This window comes from Plectropomus leopardus, chromosome 8 (assembly GCF_026936395.1).
Source record: "Plectropomus leopardus strain MGB_pleo_1.0 chromosome 8, ASM2693639v1, whole genome shotgun sequence".
NCBI classification, from domain to species: domain Eukaryota; kingdom Metazoa; phylum Chordata; class Actinopteri; order Perciformes; family Serranidae; genus Plectropomus; species Plectropomus leopardus.
Window position 1 is genome coordinate 26,525,591 of NC_142183.1, and position 19,261 is coordinate 26,544,851.

At 41.2% G+C, this 19,261-nt stretch overlaps 1 protein-coding gene across 6 annotated transcripts in view; it reads left to right on the forward strand.

The window, feature by feature from the left end:
• The window catches only part of ablim3 (actin binding LIM protein family, member 3), a 62,861-nt gene that overhangs the window by 39,611 nt on the left and 3,989 nt on the right, over nucleotides 1-19,261 (forward strand). For 2 of the 6 annotated variants that reach the window (XM_088081275.1, XM_088081274.1), the window contains 13 exons: nucleotides 150-276; nucleotides 2,161-2,254; nucleotides 5,796-5,883; nucleotides 7,015-7,073; nucleotides 7,184-7,255; nucleotides 10,079-10,240; nucleotides 11,305-11,334; nucleotides 11,491-11,617; nucleotides 13,633-13,728; nucleotides 14,057-14,107; nucleotides 17,818-17,934; nucleotides 18,147-18,217; nucleotides 18,448-18,616. In XM_088081275.1, coding sequence (XP_087937401.1) covers nucleotides 150-276; nucleotides 2,161-2,254; nucleotides 5,796-5,883; nucleotides 7,015-7,073; nucleotides 7,184-7,255; nucleotides 10,079-10,240; nucleotides 11,305-11,334; nucleotides 11,491-11,617; nucleotides 13,633-13,728; nucleotides 14,057-14,107; nucleotides 17,818-17,934; nucleotides 18,147-18,217; nucleotides 18,448-18,616 — 1,263 coding nt within the window. Of the gene's footprint in view, nucleotides 1-149; nucleotides 277-2,160; nucleotides 2,255-5,795; nucleotides 5,884-7,014; nucleotides 7,074-7,183; nucleotides 7,256-10,078; nucleotides 10,241-11,304; nucleotides 11,335-11,490; nucleotides 11,618-13,632; nucleotides 13,729-14,056; nucleotides 14,108-17,799; nucleotides 17,935-18,146; nucleotides 18,218-18,447; nucleotides 18,617-19,261 lie in introns of all 6 variants that reach the window. The other 4 variants (XM_088081276.1, XM_088081277.1, XM_088081279.1 and 1 more) reach the window with 4 other exon arrangements.

Here is a 19,261-nt window from a genome sequence, read left to right on the forward strand (position 1 = left end):
TAAAGATGTACAATTACACCTTGGCTCACTTTGTCTTTCCCTCCTTCCTCACTCCTCTCTACATTTCGTCTTTCCTCTGTCTGCCTCCTTCCGCCCATCCTGTCTCTTTTTTCCATTTTTCTTTCTATTTCTTTCACACTCTTCTTTAGACTGTGCCGGGTGTAGAGCTGAGATCAAGCAGGGGCAGTCTCTCCTGGCGTTGGAGAAACAGTGGCACGTCAGCTGCTTCAGATGTCGGACCTGCAACATGGTCCTTACCGGAGAGTACATCAGCAAGTGAGTGTGTCAAGAGAAACAAGACATTTCAAAGTGTGTGATTCTCATGTCATATGCTGCGTTCCATTCAAAGTTGGAGGTCGGAATTTCCCAGTTGAAATGTTTAACTTCCGACTTTCAGGCATTTCCAGGTTCACAACGCCAAATGTAAAGAAAAAAACATGACGGACAGTGACGAACTGGTGTTTGTGTGGCTAGTCCATGGACAATTATGCCGTCAGCAGGGCAGCCTCGCTTTGCAGATTAACCTTTGTACAGAGAAGATCGGGTTCAGAGATTGTTTACTGTAACCAGCTTCCTAAAAACATTGACGATATATTTTGACATCAATTTACTTGCAGAACAGGTTTTACTATGTGATAGTAGATGTATTATTTTAATTAAATACATGCAAATATAATTGACATTGCCTTTTAGTTTATTTTTACTATTTACAAAGTGCGCCTCCATGGATGCTGCCGTTGCTGTGTGACGTCAATGGTGATTTTTAATATCAAGTTTTTCCCTAGACAGGCTTAACCAGTGGATCTCAAGCTTTTTTGTGTCAAGGACTCCTAAATTGTTAAAAAATTAGGTCAGGGACCTCCGTCTGAAAGGATTTTGGTTAGATATGATTAAGACCACAATTCTATTGTTGCCAACTACAGTTGAGGAGATAACCATGGAGAAAGTGAGACCAATGATCAGAAAAGTCACTCGTATCACCACAGATGTGGGATTATTCTTCAACAACAGGGGCCATCACATTAAAGCAGAGTCAGGGGGTTCTCTCCCCCAAAAATTTGGGCATTAAACACTTCATCTCCTGCATTCTGCTGAAAATTGGCCATCTTTGTGTGTCAATTTATAGTGAAAATGTAATTTTCCCTCTTCAGCTGTGCATAGTTGCTTCATCGTCTTAATGTTTTATGGCAGATTGCAACTCTTGCTTTTGAGGTTTCACCCTGCCAATAGGTTTCACCTATTTTACTGGAGGCACTGTTTTGTTGCATCTTTGACTTGTGTTCCAACAGTTTGTCAAAGTAAACGTGTAATTACAGCTTTGATATTTTAATTTTGGGGTATAGACGCATGTATTTAATAATTGAGTTACAATTTTTCTGGCAAGCCCCTGGAACTCCCTCAAGGACCCCTGGTTGAGAACCACTGGGCTAAAGCTTTTATGCCTATGTGCCGGATATGGCCACGCCCGAAGACATTATCTTTTCAGGTTGTCCATACGTCTTTCTGTCCCATTCTCATAAATGCAACCTCGTCGTGAACACCATGAGGGAATGTCTTCAAATTTGGCACAAACATCCAGTTGGACTCAGTAATGAACTGATGAGATTTTGGTGTTCATAGGTCAAAGGTAAAGGTCACCATGACCTTGTCTGATTCCAGTGAATGAGGTTTTTCAAGGACACCTTGAAGGAGTTTTTTTTTTTAATTTGGCCAAAATGTCCGCTTGGACTCAACAATGAAATGATTAGCCCCAGATAATGAAAGGTCACTGGAACAAAAAAAAGGCCTTAACTGAAGAAATCATGCGCTAATTATAATGAAATTTAAATGATGAAGTGATGAAAATTTATATACAAAATGTCAAAGGTCACTATGACATCAAAATGTTTTACAAAAAACACTTTTCTGGGCATTACTCGACATTATAACTCAGACAGAAGGGGAGACATTTAGTCAGATAGAGAATCGGTGACTCTAATCTTGGGTGTCCACCTTGAAATTGTGCTGATTGTAGAGATCTTATGTGCTGCTAGGGGGAAGATGTGTGTGAAGCATCCATGTTTTAACAGACATGGATATAAACTGTAAGTGCCACATGACTGGTTCGTGGAGGAATACAACGGCGAGGCGGTAAATCTAGTTTTATTCTCTATGTTACAGGGATGGAGTGCCATACTGTGAGGCAGATTACCACGCCCAGTACGGGGTGAAATGTGAGACCTGCAGCAGATACATCAGTGGAAGGGTTCTGGAGGTGAGAACATGACCAGATTTCAACGTCAGATGATGGTAATGGAGATTTAGCCCCACCGAATTTTGCAGTAATACAGAAATCCAAATTGGGAGTTGACTGTGGTGACTGGGTGTAATCAGCGTTATCAGAATTGAGCAGTTGCATTTTATCCTCGCCTCCGTTTAAGCCCCGCTGTGCCTCAGGGAGTGAGCGACTTAAGATTGGCGGGTGATAAAAATTGTGTGCTGCTTTACTAAACTAAAACAAATTCAGCTGCAGTGTGTTGGTCAAACATTGCTGCTCAACCACTTTTCTGTTACTTTTAGAAGAAGCACAGTTGAGCAGAACACAGGTCTACCAGCACCAACAGGAGGCAAAAGACTGAATCATAACGTCATGTAAGGAGTTGAGAGGAAAAGGGAGTTATAAAAAGATCAGAGGGTAAAGAGTGAAGGGAAAAGATGGAAGGAGGAGAGACACAGACAAGCAAATTCTGCAGTGATAGAAATATGCGTGCTCTTACGCTGAGGCACTTTTAAAAAGAGATGGAAGAGGGAGTCAACAGTGGAGAGAGGAGAGCAGAGGAGAAGGAGCTGAGGCGGACAGACGAAAGAAAGAAGTGAAGGGAAAATAATGAAGGGAGTATGTTCGGAAATAATGAAAGTGATAAAGTGCACATGCTAATGAAATGTTTTGGAAGAGTCTCTGGAGGGTGTCTCTTGTCTGTTGGGACCTGAGGAAAGGGAGCAGACGTAAAACTTTGTCGGACACACGCACATACACACACACGGGGCCTTGCTGTCCCTATGCTCCTTTGCTTGTCAGAATGGCTGGTGTAAAGTGTTTTGTTCCTGACTGTCAGCCTCTCTGAGCTATTTATAGGCATGGGGACATGTCAGCCTTTATCTGTGAGTCTCCCTCTCTCTCTCTCTTCCCTCTATCTCTCTCTCTCTCTCTCTCTCTCACCCTCTGATCGTTTGTGTGTGCTTGCACGCATGACGTTTATTCTTTTCTTCTGTCAAATTTTGATATCATAATGATTTGCCTCTTTAAGATGCAGCGAGCAACCAATTTGACTCACAGAAGTCCGATCCAGGAACACTAACTCCCCGAACATATAGTGTACATTTAGGATAAGAAAACATCAGTCTGAGTACTTTAACATATGCTGTGCTCATTGTGGCACCTCATTTTTATTTGGTTTTAGTCTGTTGACAAAAATGTTAGTTTATGTCAAATTTCGGTCATTTTTTAAAACACTCAGTTCTAGTTTATGTCAAAGAACCCTTCAGATTCAATACTTTACTGCCATATTAACATGGTTGATTAGAATTTATGTTAGGGAGCACACTTAAACAAAGACATATAAAGACAAAATAATAGATCACTCACTCATAAATCACATAATACATTAAACAAAGTGAAAAGAGATAGGTACTAGCCATACCCATAAATGAATCATAAAAGTATAGACCACATGGGTAAAATATGATCACATACATGAGAGCATCGTAGATTAAACACTGGCATCTATAGGGAACTTGGCAGTAACATCAAATGGCCACTAGACAAAGTGCTAGAAATGGATTGAAAACATCAGCCCTATACAAGGTTTATTAATTAAGCTGTTGTAAGATTAGTGCCATCTAGTGGTGAGGCTGTAGATTGCAACCAACTAAACTCACCCCTTTGGCAAATCTGTTCTACGCAAAACCGTGACAACATAAATGGCCCTAACCTGAGCCTGTGTTTTGCTTGTCCATTCTGGGCTAGTGTAAAAAACATGTCGGTGTAACAAGGTGGTCCCAGTGGACGTGGACCCCCTCAGTATGTACAAATAAACGGCTGATTCTAGGGTAATAAAACACAAGGACTCTTATTTCCACGTCATTATACACGAAAGAAAACACACTTATTATATCGAATTATGTGTCTGCTGATAGATGCCCCTAAATCCTACACACTGGATCTTTAAACAGGCTGCACACCTGGCAAATTTCCCAAAATGTGGCACTTCACAATTTGTGTTTGCTAGAGATTCTGGGAAATTAGGACTTGTGCAAAACACTGTATATAACATGGTTTTTACATTCATAAAATCAAAAGCTTGCCTCTGTGTCCGACCAAAAGTAAAACCAGATATACGCATCCCACATGCTGGGTTTTTTTCCCATGTTTGTGGCATATGCTCATCAAACTAAAAAAAAAGAAAAAACTAATAGCATAGCACAGAATCCAATAAGTCATCTGATCTTTTTTTAAGCATCATTTAAATGTCGGTGCAGTTTCTCTACTCCTGCAATAAAAAAAATAAACTAATCTGTCTGTGTTTGTGTCTGTGTTGATGATTTGGCTTGTTCCACAGAGCCACTCTTTCAGTCCAACTTTCCAGAGCCAGTGGTTGTTAGTTTAATGAGTAGTTCAGCGTAGTTGGAGAAATAAAGACAGGAAGCGGAAGAAAGAGGAGCACAAAACCTCCATTCTTGAGTTTCTTTTCTTTCCTTCTCCTTCCTTCCTCTGCGTTTTAGTGTGCCAATAAATATAGCAGCCTATTAATGCCACCGGAGAGAACAGGGGCCTCATTAGAAATGCTAACAGCAGTTGTTGAACTGATACTATACGACCACAGACGGTAAACGCTCTCCTGCTTGGAAACCAAGGAACGGAAATGCTGCATCCTCTCCTGGCTTTCCTTTCAGAGTAACCTGAGACAGATCAGGAGCGCAGGGATTGGTTAAAATGCAGCTTGGAAGCGATTAAGAACCGTACTGTGCAATTCTTGGAGAGAGTACATTCGTCAGAGAGGCCTGGTTTCCTGCAGATTGCATGAAAGCATCAGTTTTATAAAAAGCGGAGAAAGTCAATGCAGCATAAAATGACATAATACCCCGCCGCACACACTCAAGCGCACAAGCCGGGTTTGTTCAGATGAAACAGTTCAGGTCTCTTCGACACAGGCCACATGTCAGTGGTGCTTCTATAAATAGAAATTCTCTAATGGTGTGTCAGGAAGGCAGAGGTGACAGGACGGGGCCACGCCTCAGCCGTCAGCCCCGCGGAGACATGTGTGAGGAACATCAGGACCGTGAACTGGACTGGATTAATGGATGGGAGTGGGTGCAGTGACATCATACTGCATCATTTCATGTGTCCATTTCACCTGTTTGGATGTTTTCCCGCGGGGCGCTTTGAGCGTCCAAGGACATGTATCACAGTCTTGTGTCCTTCACTTACATGGCCACCTACTTCCCTCTTTCTCTCGTAGCGTACACACACACTGACACTTTTCTTCATGTGACTGACCTACAGGGCTCTTTGCTCTAATTATGGCGTGGAGGAGAATGGGTGGTGGCTATCATTTGATTGCTGTATGCTGATGAACAGCTCCAGGCAATGCATGGTGTCTCGGTACATTACGAGGCCATTGGCGGTCAGGTGATGTACCGGAGAAAACATATGGAGACAATGACCTGCTCATTTGTAAATTAGCCCTCACTCTGTGAAACTCTTTATGATGATAATTTATGTCCAGTTACACTCTTCCTCTCTCCTCTCCTCACAGGCTGGAGGGAAACACTACCATCCGACCTGCGCTCGATGCTCCCGCTGTAACCTGATGTTCAAAGAGGGAGAGGAAATGTACCTGACAGGTGAAACGTAATGCCAGTATACTGACCATGCCAGTGCTGGACCAAGTATTCAGATCCTTTAAAGTACTAAAACCACCCCATGAAAATACTTTGTTGCAAGTAAAAGCCCTGCACTGAGAATGGTACTTAACTAAAAGTAAATAAGAATAATCAGGAAAATGTAGCATGTAAACTAAAAGTTTGCAATGCAGAAAAATCTTTTAAAAAAGAACACAACCAAAAAATGTAATATTATTTTTTTTTTAAATATATATATATACAAAACACCTGTACCCCACCTCAAAATTATAAGAAAATAATAAACACCCCAACACTCAAAATTATTTTAAAAAACACCACTAAAACACAAAATTGTTTATAAAGAGAAAATAAAAGATAGATCAAATCTAGATTAAACACCCGAACCTTCAAAATGAAAAATATTTTAAAAAACACGCAAAAAATACCAAAAAAGAAAAAGTAAAAAAACATACAAAAAACTCTCAAATGAACAATTTCTTTAAAAAAAAACACCCCTCAAAACTCTAAATTATTAAAAAATAGAAAAACACACAAAATAGTTGGCAATTACTTTTCTGTGAATCAACTGGTTGATTATTCAACTAGTTGCTGCAGCAATACTTGTATAAACTGTTTGGTAATTTAACAAACATCATATTTTTTTAAACTCTTCTTTTGTATTTTAGGCAATGATCCTAATTTGTAAAGTAACAAAAGCTGTCAGATAATTGTAGTGAAGTAAAAAGTACAATATTTCCCTTCGAAATGTATTGTACTTAAAGTATAAAGATTGGGGCGCACATTACCTTACCTGGTACAGTGGGCAACCCATGTACAGAGGCATTGTCCTTGCCGACTGGGGGTTTGACTCCAGTCTGTGGCCCTATGCTGCATGTCATCCCTCTCTTTCCCCCCTTTATTGCTGTCCTATTACAATAAAAGCAAAAATCCAAGAAAAAAAATCTTTAAAACAGAAAATAAAGTACTCAAGCAAAGTACAAGTACCTTAAATCCATACTTAAATACAGTACTTTAGTTAATGTGTTTACTCTCCATCACTGGACCATGCCCATGTAGACGAATGTATGGCATGCGAGAACATCCACCGTCAATCTGTCTTCCCTCCTTCAGGTTGCGAGGTGTGGCACCCATTATGCAAGCAGGCAGCGAGGGCAGAGAGGAGACTCAGGGTGAGATTGAGTTTGAAATGAAAATGTTAAGATAAATGGAAAACTGTAATTTTCTCACCCTGTGTGTTCTCTGCTCTTCTTTTTTCTTTTTGTCTGTTTGTACCTCACAGCACAGACGCCTGTCAGAGGCCTCCATCTCTCCACCAGGCTCCTCCATAGGCTCTCCCAGCAGGGTTATATGCGTGAGTTGCCTATAACTTTGTAGCTTTTAGTCACTTCTAGCTGCCACTGCCACAGAGCTTACCCTAAAAGCACAATTTCTACAGCAGAAACACGAGCACTACCCATAGGCTTGAATGGTTAAGCACCAACCTGAGAGGCTGCTCACTCCCTTGGCCTGTTCACTTGTCTGTGTCCTAACCTCTGTGTTCATCACTGATGTGGCAGGATTTGCAAGTGGAAAAAACACATTAGGTCATGCGTAGGTTAAAACTGGGCTACATTTGGATGAAAACTGAAACTGTTCAGCAGCTGTGGAATGGCAGTGTCAGGCAATGCACCACTGTGGTCCAGAATAGTTTTTAACTGCAATTGATGGATGGCAGTAAATGCTATAGAGTCATTCACTGTTCCCAGAGGATGTGTCCTAATGATGTTGGTGATGCCTTAAATTGCCAATTAGCATTACCAGCAAGTCAAAGTTATCAAGTATCCAGTTAAATCAACATCGACAAGATGGACTGGCACCAGATTTTTTACAGATGGCTCCAAGAAGAGACTTTCGATGGTCCCCTGACTTTTCTGTAGCACCTCCAGGAGGTTCATAGTTTTTGATATGAGTGATCTTAAAAAGATTTGATCCACAAGAAAGGGAATGAAAACCAAAAAAGTTAAGGTACGAGTTAAATGAAACCCAGGTTTAGGTCATTGGTTGAATGAAATTATTTATGATTTATTTATTTCTAAAAGGAACCATGTACAGTTAAAACATAAATGTTATCATTTATATATCATATCATATCATCATTTGGTGCACTGTACCAAATTATAGCTCAGAGCTAATTCACGTCTAATCGGGGGGAGCGTTTGTGTGATTTTGGTCAATTTGATTCTGCTACTTTCATGGTCTGCCTCCAAAGAATGATTGAAAGGGGCTGGTTAGGCAGAGGGCAGCACAGACAGAGACAAATACCAGGGAAAACCAGCATGTAAAGTCCTCATATTTTCATGTTTAACTTAGTTTGACCATATCAGACTTGGTAATTGTTGGACAAGTGGAAAGTTAACAAGGCAATCAAGCTAGTTTGGTGAAAGGGAGATATTTGAATTCAAAAGATGTAGTTTTTTTTCTCTATAATAAGGAATTATGTGTAAGAAGGTGTGAGATGAGACCCCCAGGGTGGGTTTGGATCGAGGCGGGGGTCCCAGAGGCCAAGCAGGGTCAGGGTGAGGCTGAAGGGCCTGTCACTGTTATGAGGGGGAGGGGAAAACGTTGGAACTTCATCCCGGGGAGCCTTGGTAGTAGCACCCCGGCCACGAGCAGCCCTCGCAGGGCAAGTACACAGAGGTCAGCGCAGCTCTCCGCTCTCCTTGCGACTTTAATCTCGAAATTTCGACTTTCATCTCTAAATTATATTACGACTTTATGCTCGACCTTTCGACTTTTTTTTCCACGAAATTTTGACTTTAATCTCGTCATTTCGACTTTAATCTCGAAATTGTATTTCGACTTTAATCTCGAAATTGTATTTCGACTTTATTCTCGAAATTCTGACTTTTTTCTCGAAATTTCGACTTTATTCTTGAAATTTCGACTTTATTCTCGTCATTTCGACTTTATTCTCGTCATTTCGACTTTATTCTCGTCATTTCGACTTTAATCTCGATTTGCCCAAATTTTTTTCTCCATCATAAATGGCCCCAATCCGCTTCCATAAACTTAAGGAAAAAAAGTTTTCAACCAAATTTGATCCCAATTTTAAACTACAGACGTATACATGTTTTATTGTGCGAATCACTGAATCAGTGCTTCCTTTACAGTATACAGCATATAAATATTAGGGCTGTCAAATTATTATTTTTTTAAATTGTGCTTGATTGCAAAATTTCAATAGTTAATCTAATTTTTTTTAATCGTGCATTTTTAATTCCATTATTTTGCATTTCAAAACAGTTATAAAGTCCATATTGACAAGGTAAAAGTGATTCTTACCAGATTGTCTTGATTAGGAATCAATTGACAGCAGAAAACCTCCATGGGACTGACATAAAGTGGGCATGTCTATGAAGGGGAGACTCACGGGTACTCAAATAACCCATCTTCATTCAGATATGTTGAGGTCAGAGGTTGAGGGATTTTCTATTGGCAAAATGTATCCTAACTTTGCAGCATTATTCAGCCTCCTTCCTGATAAGTTAGCATTTGGTTTGTACCAGGTTTATACCAGGTTCATGTGAAGGTTGTCACTCTGTGCATCGCAGAGTTGGACAAGTTCCATTTCAGCCACATATGGAGCAGTGTCTAACTGTGCTGCTTGGCAGTCTGCTGGGTGCTGCTGCTGCATGTCGGCAGTATTAGCATGTCAAGGGTTGTCTGCATGCAAGCAGGAGTCACCGCTCTCTGCTCAGCCCTGCCCGGCTCGCCTCTCGTCTCATAATCAATGACCTTTCTGTTAAAGGTGATGGATGAGGGAGAAATGCAGTGTAAGCACGCTTGTCGTCCATACTGTCTCCTCTCTCTCTCTATCTCTCTCGCTGTCTTTGCTTCCTCTGCTCTCTTTCTCACACATGCTGAGCTCCTGAAGGTCAACAACTTACACTGCTGTCAGCTTCTGCAGCATACATGTGTACTTTTTGATGAGCGCACACACACGTATGTGCATGGGCAAACTTGTGTGTGCTTCATCAGCTCTTTTTCACTCTTCTTACTGCTGCATGATGTGCTCACCACCACTGGCTGCATTTCCATTCTACTTTGTTACTGTGCATCGTCCATGTGGTTGATGTTGTGTCTTGTTGCTGTTGTCTCTGTCTGTGGTGGGTGTATGTGTTTGTCCTCTCTCCAGGCCAGAGTGGAGAATCAGATCCTAGATTATAAGGACCTAGCTGCCCTGCCAAAGGTCAAAGCCATATACGAGGTCCAACAGCCAGACCTCATATCCTCCTCATACCAGCCGTACCACAGATACACCCCTGATGACAGGCTAGAAACTTACAGCTATGGGGAGGTACTACTGCTACACACTCCAGGCCAAACTTAGCACTGGTCTCATTATTGGTCTGTTTGCAGGGAAGAGTCTAGGTTTTTAGATTGAATTGTGCATATAAGAAATGTGTGTCAGTACATCCCAGTCATTTAGTATGTGTAGGGCTCATTATTTCCATTTTTTTTTTGTTTTTTAAACATTGATTAAATTGGTTAATTTGATTTGGTATAATGTAAGAAGTTGGAATGGAAAATTGGATTTTTTTTTTAACCATCATGAACTTCAACTTGAGATCAATATAAAAATCATTTTTCATTTAATGTAAAAATCCTGGGAATTTAAAGCGAAATTGGTTTTGGAAATGATGAGCCTGAAATGGTTGTGAATATTTTGTAGCATTTGTTTAAGTCACAGATTGATGGATTTTACTGCCAACACACAACTTTCACATTAGTTTCTGGTAAATGTCCTTTTACATATGCACTATACTAAAAGTAATAGTTTGACATTTTTCAAATGATTTTTATTTGCTTTTTTCCACAATAATGTCACTCTCATATTAGTCCGCTTAATATGAAACTAGAGCCAGCAGGCGATTACCTTAGCTTAGCATAAAGACTGGAAACAGGGGAAAACAGCCAGCCTAGCTCTGTCCAAAGGTTAAAAAAAGTGAGCTCTTACACCAAAACTAGAAACAGACCAAAACACAAATTTCCTTTTTTTTAATATTTTTTTTTCATTTTGGTTTGTGTTTATGAATAAAACAAAAAAGATATAAATAGATAATAAGTGAGATTTAGACAGACATGAGAGTGGAATATATTGTCTGATCTAACTTTTGGCAAGAATGTGAATAAAAAAAAATTCAAAATGCCAAACTATTTCTTTTACTATTTCTTCATTACTTTGTCCGATGCAGAAATGGCCACCAATCATCCATGTAGCATTAAACAAGGCAGAGATTGATTTTGAAAAGAATGTCAGTTTTTTATTGTGATCCTTCAAATATGTGATTTAAGGTGTGCTTTTCTCACAATGCTACTAAAGTACAAATAATAAGTCTTATCTCTCCACTGATTCTCCAGTCACTTGGGACCCTCTCCCCCTATTCTCAGGTGAGCATTCTTCATCCCAACATAAATAGCAGAGCACTTAAGACGAGTTTAAACAAGTGAACTGTTGTCATTTTGGCCTGTCACTAAGATATTTGTCTCCTGGTTGCCCTCTGGTCTTTTTTCGCCAATTCCACCTTGTCTCCTTTGTCCTTTCAGGACTTCGACAGCCTGGATATGAAGCAGAGGCGGTGCTCCAGTCCAGGTTATATTGACTCACCGACGTATAGTCGTCAAGGCATGTCACCCATCATGCCTCGCTCTCCACAGCACTATGCCTACCCTGGTGAGTCAGACGGTACTCACTCCTAATTGTCTGCTTATGACCTCAGAGTTTAATATCAGCCTGTTAAAAAATATATTAAATGAAATCAATTATGCTGTGCCTAATGTGAAATGTAATTTGAGCAAAGTTGAAGAACAATGGAGTTTCTGAGTTGAGTCATTTTTAATTTTGCGAATGATTCTACTGACGTCAAATCGCTCCAAAGAGTAGATTAACATTCTGGGGGAAGATGCCTATTTGCTCTCTTGCTGATGTTGAGATGACGGTCGATACCGCTCGCACATATGTCTGTTCAGTTTACCTAGCTTAGTTTAGCATAGCATAAGCAACAAGGGGAAACAGCTAGCCTGGCTCTGAATTAACATGCATTAGTAGGCTTTGGAGGCATATTTTGTTGTTTTTGGCAGAGCCAAGCTCACTGTTTTCCCCATAGACTGTAAATAAAGATGGACGACGCGCCCCTACTTACCCCCGCTATGCTGAAGTAAGGTTAAAATATTCCGGGTATGAGTGTTGCCATGTTGCGAGTGTGATGTCATTGGGAGCCCTGCATCTGCGCAGTAACGATATCTGCGGTGGGGGAGTTCCCGTTCAAACACCCGTCCAACCAATAGTAAGCAGCTCCACTGAATGTGAGCGCAAGAATTGGCTGTCCATCATGGCGGAAAAGCCCCCTTTTGTATAATTTAATAATGCATAAAACCGAACTTATCATGAAAACAAACAGTTGAACAAACATCAGGGTGATAAGAACTACCGTCAGTGACAGAAACCGTCTTTGGGAAACATTTATTTGGCATGTACTTTGGGTTTTTAGTTCAGCCTATGACCATTCACTAACATAGAGGGGCGGGTCTAAGGACCTGTACTGCAGTCAGACACCAGGGGGCGATTGCGATTGAATAACCTCACTTTGGGGGAGCTGTCATGTCGTCCATCTTTATATACAATCTAAGGTTTTTTCCATGTCCAGTTTTTATGCTAAGCTGAGCTAGCCGACTTCTGGTTGTGGCTTTATATTTAGCGTGCAGACGTGAAAATGATATAAATCTTCTCATCTAACTCTCGAAAAGGCCCAATTCAGAGTTTCCGCATCTGTCTATCTCTGAAGGTCCCCTTTGGTCTGCAAGACATAAATGTCATCCACACCTGTCCGCAAGGATACTGAAGCAGACAACCATATACTGCCCATTCCATTTTTTGTGAGTGCAGGGACTGTGGATATAACAAGTGCAGACTGCTCATACTCCAGTCTTTTGCTCCAGTCCAGTCCATCACACTGTAGTCAAGACAGCTGCAGCCACCTCACCACAGTAAAGCTGGTTTTAAGTTGGCTATTCGACCAACATTCACTCCAGACACAGCAGCATCTTCTTATTTTCATTTTCACAAGACATCTGCAGTAGAAGAACAATAATCTCAACTCCCACCCCTCCAATTGCTGCTTGAGGCTGATGCGGACCCTCAGCCATACTATGAATAATACCACGTGCACGTCTGTGTCCATGCGACAGCAGCTGTCTGTGGACGTTCAATGCATAAAGTATGTCCAAGCCATTAGGGGACAAAGAAGCCTTTTTCCCCCAAATGTTGAACTATTCCTTTACGAGAGATCAAAGTGCTTGTCATTGCCATTTGTATGTCATCACCACTCTTATATATTAACAAATATGCCATCATATAAATTCAGTGGTAACGAGATTCACAGTGTCAGGGCAGAATCTCTTTCACTTCACTCCAAAATACTTGTTTGGCTCTGTCATTGCTGCAGTTGCTCCTTGGCTATCATTTCATCTAACTCTTACACGTGTGCATTGAGACTGTAATTACTGTCATAGGAAGACAACTCAATAACCTTTGTAGCTGCACAAGTGGAAAAGTTATCCCAATGTCACTTTGTAATTTGAATGAATGTTTAAGCTGTTTGGTTTTCACCTGCATGGATGAGACTTGTGTTGAGGCCTTTCCTTCATGCTCATGTTTCCTTCGCTGTGATTGGCTGTGGCTGGCTGCAGGCTCTGAGAGTGGCAGGAGTTCACCTTATTACGGCCAAGAGGGGCGGTCAAGCACACCCACCACAAACCAGCCCCCTAAACATTTTCATGTACCAGGTAGGACTCCCCCCATCTCCTCATTGCTCTCCTCACGATCTCATAGATTTTATTTTTATTCTGTGGGAAAATTTCATCAGCCATTATTCACGAATGCAAATAATTCATTTTAAGTTCCGTGGGAATCAGAGTGTGTGAAAATGTGACTAAGTCGTATTTTTGTACCGCACATTATATCTCTGGCACATTCTTCCCCTCATACTTCATCTTTACCTTCATTTACATCCATCCCCCCCCTGCATCCACCTCGTCCCTCAACAGAAACTCACCTCCTCTCCTCCTTTACTCCTCCACTTTTCACTTCTCCATCTCCTCTTTCTCTCCTCAGCCACAGGGGATCCCAACATCTACAGGAAGCCTCCCATCTATACGAGAACGGGTACAGTGCAGTTAGCCCCGCCTTAGCCTGCCTGTCCTCTTGTCAGTTTAGTCATACTGTGTTTGAGTACTCGATGTAGATGTTTTTAACGACCTATTGATGTTTTTCTGCAACCCCTTGTGATAGTATTTATCAGCGTTGATGCTCCAGTTGTGATTGGAATTGATATGCCATCAACAACAAAAAATGAAAGATAAATAAGTTATATTGCATTAGTAAGTGGCCAAATGCAAAAGAGCAATGTTTAGTGTGCATGCCACATGCTCCTGCGTGCAGCTCCAGCAGCACGACAGGTTCTTGTCGGCAAATGGGGCTGAAATAGACCCCGAATGAAGTGAAGGTTGCTCAGGCGTGACAAGAGTTGAGTACATGGGACTCTGAGGACACACAATTCACCAGAATAGAACTGAACAATGGAGCAAAGCACAGTGGAAAACTGCATTATAACTGGAATATATATTTGCTGTGGAGACCTCTTTTATTTCTCACCCTAGCCTGGTTAATCAGCGGTCAGTGTGTGATTTAAGGAGACGTTACTGTAACTGTAATTGTTTGGAGACAGCTGTTGTGCTGGGTTTTTTTAGTGGAAAACAGAGGGAGCGTGTGAGAGGGAGGTCTGATTTCTTAATTGTGTGGATTTATGTTGTCGTTCAGTCAAATAACACAACAGCGCGGTTAACACAAGATGCTATTTTTGCCTTTTTTACAAGTCATTAAACAGGAATGCACTCCAGCCATCTGGATAGTGTGCTTGAGTATAAACATTCATAAGAAAAAGATTTTCTATCCCCTCGTTGCATCACGCTGGAAAAGGCTGTTCAGCTGAGAGTCACAAGACTTAAGGGATCTTGATGGAGGATGATTTATCTTTGTTGTTGTCCTGCATGTTCTTCTGTGCTGTATGTGTTGATATTTGTGGGGTAATTAGTCGTTGACCTGTGCATATGCATAAACACATTCACACTCCTATATTTCACACCTATAATTAGTACATCACTGGCCATAATGTTTCTAGACACGAACACATTTCAGCACACACATTTTACAAGCACTTGTACGCTTAGGGATGTAAGGTTATACTGAATTTTGCAATAGCACGATAAAATAACAATGTCTCATTGCTGTTGTGGGATTGTGACGAAATCTACCACAATATCGCAAGATTATTTTGCTAGTGTAGCAAGCGCAGTCGCCATGTTTGTCACCTCTGCCTTTTTCACTAATAGAGACAGACCTCTGGTGGTGTGTGAGTGGTACTACATACAGTACGTCCTCAATACAGCATCTCCATATGAGTTTAAAAAATACATTTTAAAAAAGGCGTGTATTTTTTGAAAATCAAACTTTTGGGGTTTCTAAATAACCCAGTTACCGTAATACCTTGATACTGGACACAAGAGGAGCTTCATTTTTGCTCAGAAGCTGACATGTACTGTTGTGTCATTTCAACAAGTGCTCCAATGCAATGGTTTTTGGATTTGGATCATACACTTCCTAATCCAGCCTTGAACTGCGGTGTCGTTTTGGAGACATTTTAAAATGAATCCAAAATGACAGATCTGACGCTGATTCTCTTCTTTGATTATTTTTCCATTTTTTCCATGTTGAAAACAATTAATGTCGTTGTTAATCGTCCGCTAGCCATGATGTCTTGGCTTAAGTCTGTCAACAAATCAGTGGCTTTGGTCCTAATGGTCTGGCAGCCCTTCTCTTAAATGCACTGTGCAAAGGAACTATGAGCAACTATCTTGTTTTTGGCTCAAAAACCAGCCAAGTGTCAGGCTAAACAGGCAACAAAGTAATGTTTAAGTTAGCATCATCCAAGCCAAGTAATTACCTGTTAATTGTATGTTTTTTACATTAGTGATTTTTAATATTTGTGATTTTATTTATTCTTACTAAAGGCTTAATGGCAAGCCCTAATGTCAAACCTCCCATTGCATTCAAGCATAGCATTGATAACTGATGTTTTCACAGAGACAAAATCAATGGGAAAATGGCGATTGTACACATCAGATTCATTTTTTAGTCAATTTCTTCTTTTTTTGAAAATTGCAATAAATATTGTATAGTGGGCTTTTTATCATGGTATTATTGTACCATGAGTTTTTTGTATTGGTTACATCCCCAACAACTTTTTATTATTATTTTCTCTAGTTCCAGCACTTAACAGGACTGATGTAAACCCAAAGCCACAACAGACAAATGTAAAGTTGTGATGCTGTGCGCATCCAAGGCCTGTTATGTACTACTCAGTTAACAAGTTTGCTACCTGTACAGAAACAATCAGATCCCTGTTTTGTGGCTTTGTCCTTGTTCTCTGTAGAGGTAGCAAAGCTTTCACATTGTCACATGTCCCTTGGGGACGTTCCAGTAATGTTTCCCTTTTCTTTTTGCCTCTTTTTTATTGCATCCAATCACTTTTATTCACTTCCCTCCACCTTCTGCTCCACTTTACCCGGTGACCTTGCCACTGTAAGTATCTCCCTCCTCTCGCTGTTTCACTCACTGTCGGTAGATAGATATCACACGTCTGTCTGTCTGTGTGTCTGTGTTTGGGTATGTGTCTCTCTTTCTGTTTTTGTCGTCCCATGTCAATACTGTAGAGCCATAGCTCCTCTGACAGAAGTTTCAGCCAGCTGTCTACAGTAACTTTGCTCTGAATGTGTGTATGTGTGCGCATGCGTGTGTGTGTGCGTGTGTGTGTGTGTGTGTGTGTGTGTGTATGTGTGGGCGGCTCACCCTGTCGTCGAGCTGAAAGTGTGTGTCCCAGAGATGAGAATGTCTGCCATCGCTGTCATGCATCATGTGTATTGGAATCCAATGGATCATGGATCGGGGCGGCATGGCTAATGGCTAACAGAGTGAAGAGCGATCTATCTGACATTACACTGCATGTCACATCCATTGACTCCCATTGACTGTGCTTTAGTGCGAAGTGGCATCAATATCATCCCCTCGCACCACTCATGAAGCAGACTGTGCGCCTCAGGCTGAGCAGTAACTGAACTCACTTTAAAGCTGGTTATTCTTGTGCTGTTGGCTGAAATATGATCTCCTCTGACAGGAATGTTGGATATTATAACTGGATATGAAGTGTAAATGTAACCACGCTGTACATCTTTGTGATAATCATTAACACATTTTTCTCCTTTTTGGGATAGTTTGACATTTTTGGAAGCAGCTTATTCACTTTCTTGCCAAGAGCTAGATGAGAAAATTGACACTATGCCTGACGATTATTTTCATTGTGGATTAATCCGTTGAATCCGTTTTCTGGATTAATCTAGTAGGGTTTTTTTTTTTTGGGTCTAGAAAATGTCAGAAAATTGTGAAAAAGGTTTCCCAAAACCCAAGATGACTTTCTCAAATGTCTTGTATTGTCCAAACCCCAAATAAAGTCAGCTTACTATCATAGAGGAATAAAGAAAATTGAAAATATTCACATTTTAGAAGCTGGAATCAGATAATTTTAACTTTTTTTTTTTTTTTTTAATGACCCAAACCGATTAATCGTTTATCAAATTAGTTGGTTGGAGAGTGGTATCAATCTTTTCATGTAACGCTCAGCAACAAAAGAGACTAAACATAATGCCCAAAATGTCAAACTCTTTCCTCAGCAGAATTGCCTGTTACTTTGGCTCTGTCTGTTTTTCTTTTCTCTCCTAACATGATCCATTTTTTCTTCACAGACAATCATGTGGATGCAGCCACCAAAAGCAGGACCAGCGAGGACATCCTCAGATCCTCCAGACTGTCCACCTATTCCCCTGAGCCATACAGCCAGTCAGAGTCTGACTACTACCCGTACACCAGCTCCCCCAGGGGTAGGAAACACTGTCACTTCACTGAGTGTTGAATGGCAAGCTGCATCGTAAGCTGCTTTTTTTTTAGATTTTTACGCCGGACCAAACACAGACTTAGAAGTACAGTTCCTTCTCTAACTCTGTGTTGTCATATTTATTCACTCACCCACTGCGTTCCACTCTGAGCTCTATATTCATACGAGGGAATCTCTTTAATCTGTTTTCTCTCTCAGCCTATCGGGCACCGAGAAGACGCTTCTCGACGGGAGGAGATGAAGAGGGTTGGAGTCACAGTCTTCAAAGAGTAAGAGCTTCATTATTTTCTTCCTCTCTTTCTTCAACATCTGGTTGAAGAGTGTCACCTCCTCAGAAACACCCATAAATAATGCACTTTTTATAATATGGTGCCTTAACCATCCTCCTTTTCTTCTTCTATCGCCATCTTACATTAGCTGTACATTGAATTAGCAGCTTACGCCTCTTTCTTTTTTTTTTCTCTCCCCCTTTTCTGCCTCTTTTCTTGCTCCCTCTCAGATCGGGAGTGGCATTGGGAGGATGATCCTAAAGGAGGAGATGAAAGCTAGATCTGGTTCCTATGACAACGACCCCTGGGGCAGTGCGAGGAATTCTCGTAGTGGGAGCAAGGAAACACTCAACACTACAGGCTACGGCACCACGGCGTACAACAACACTGTCAACGGATGTAAGGATCCACCCTGCCCCCTATGCATCTCCCTCTTTGTCTCTCTCTGCAAGTTCATGCCTGTGCAGCCACGTCTTTGTCCCTCCCAGTGTCATCATGTGCGTTGCCACATGGCTTTTTTTTTTTTTTTACGAGCCTCAATATCTGCTGCTGTCATCGGGGTTTTGAGTGAGGGCAGCAAGGTTGTGGATGCAGGTCAGAGAGGGTCAGGGCTGCTTCAGGCAGGGCAGTTTATTGAGATGGAAAGATAGCCAAACAGCTGCTGCCAAACCTGCGGTAGACCAGCAGCAGCAGATGTGGCCTGTCATTGTCGTGGGGGATATCTGATCACACTGATTTTAAACAAGCTATCAGGTGGGCCAGATGTGATAAAGCCCCATCTGAAGCTACCTGAGGTGTTTTCGTTTGTAAGGATCAAGCTCCATTGATCACACAGCACATTGAGACTGTTATTTTAGCCTCTGATATTCAGACAGTCTATCACTATCCAGCAGCTCCCTTCTTCTTTGCACGTTCTCGCTCCATCTCAGTGTGCATGCTTGTTTCTCTTCCTCTCTCTCTCTGCTGATCTCTATATTCTACTCTGTTAACTCTCCATCTATCCATCCATCTATCTGTGTATCTATCTCGCTCTCTTGCACTCAC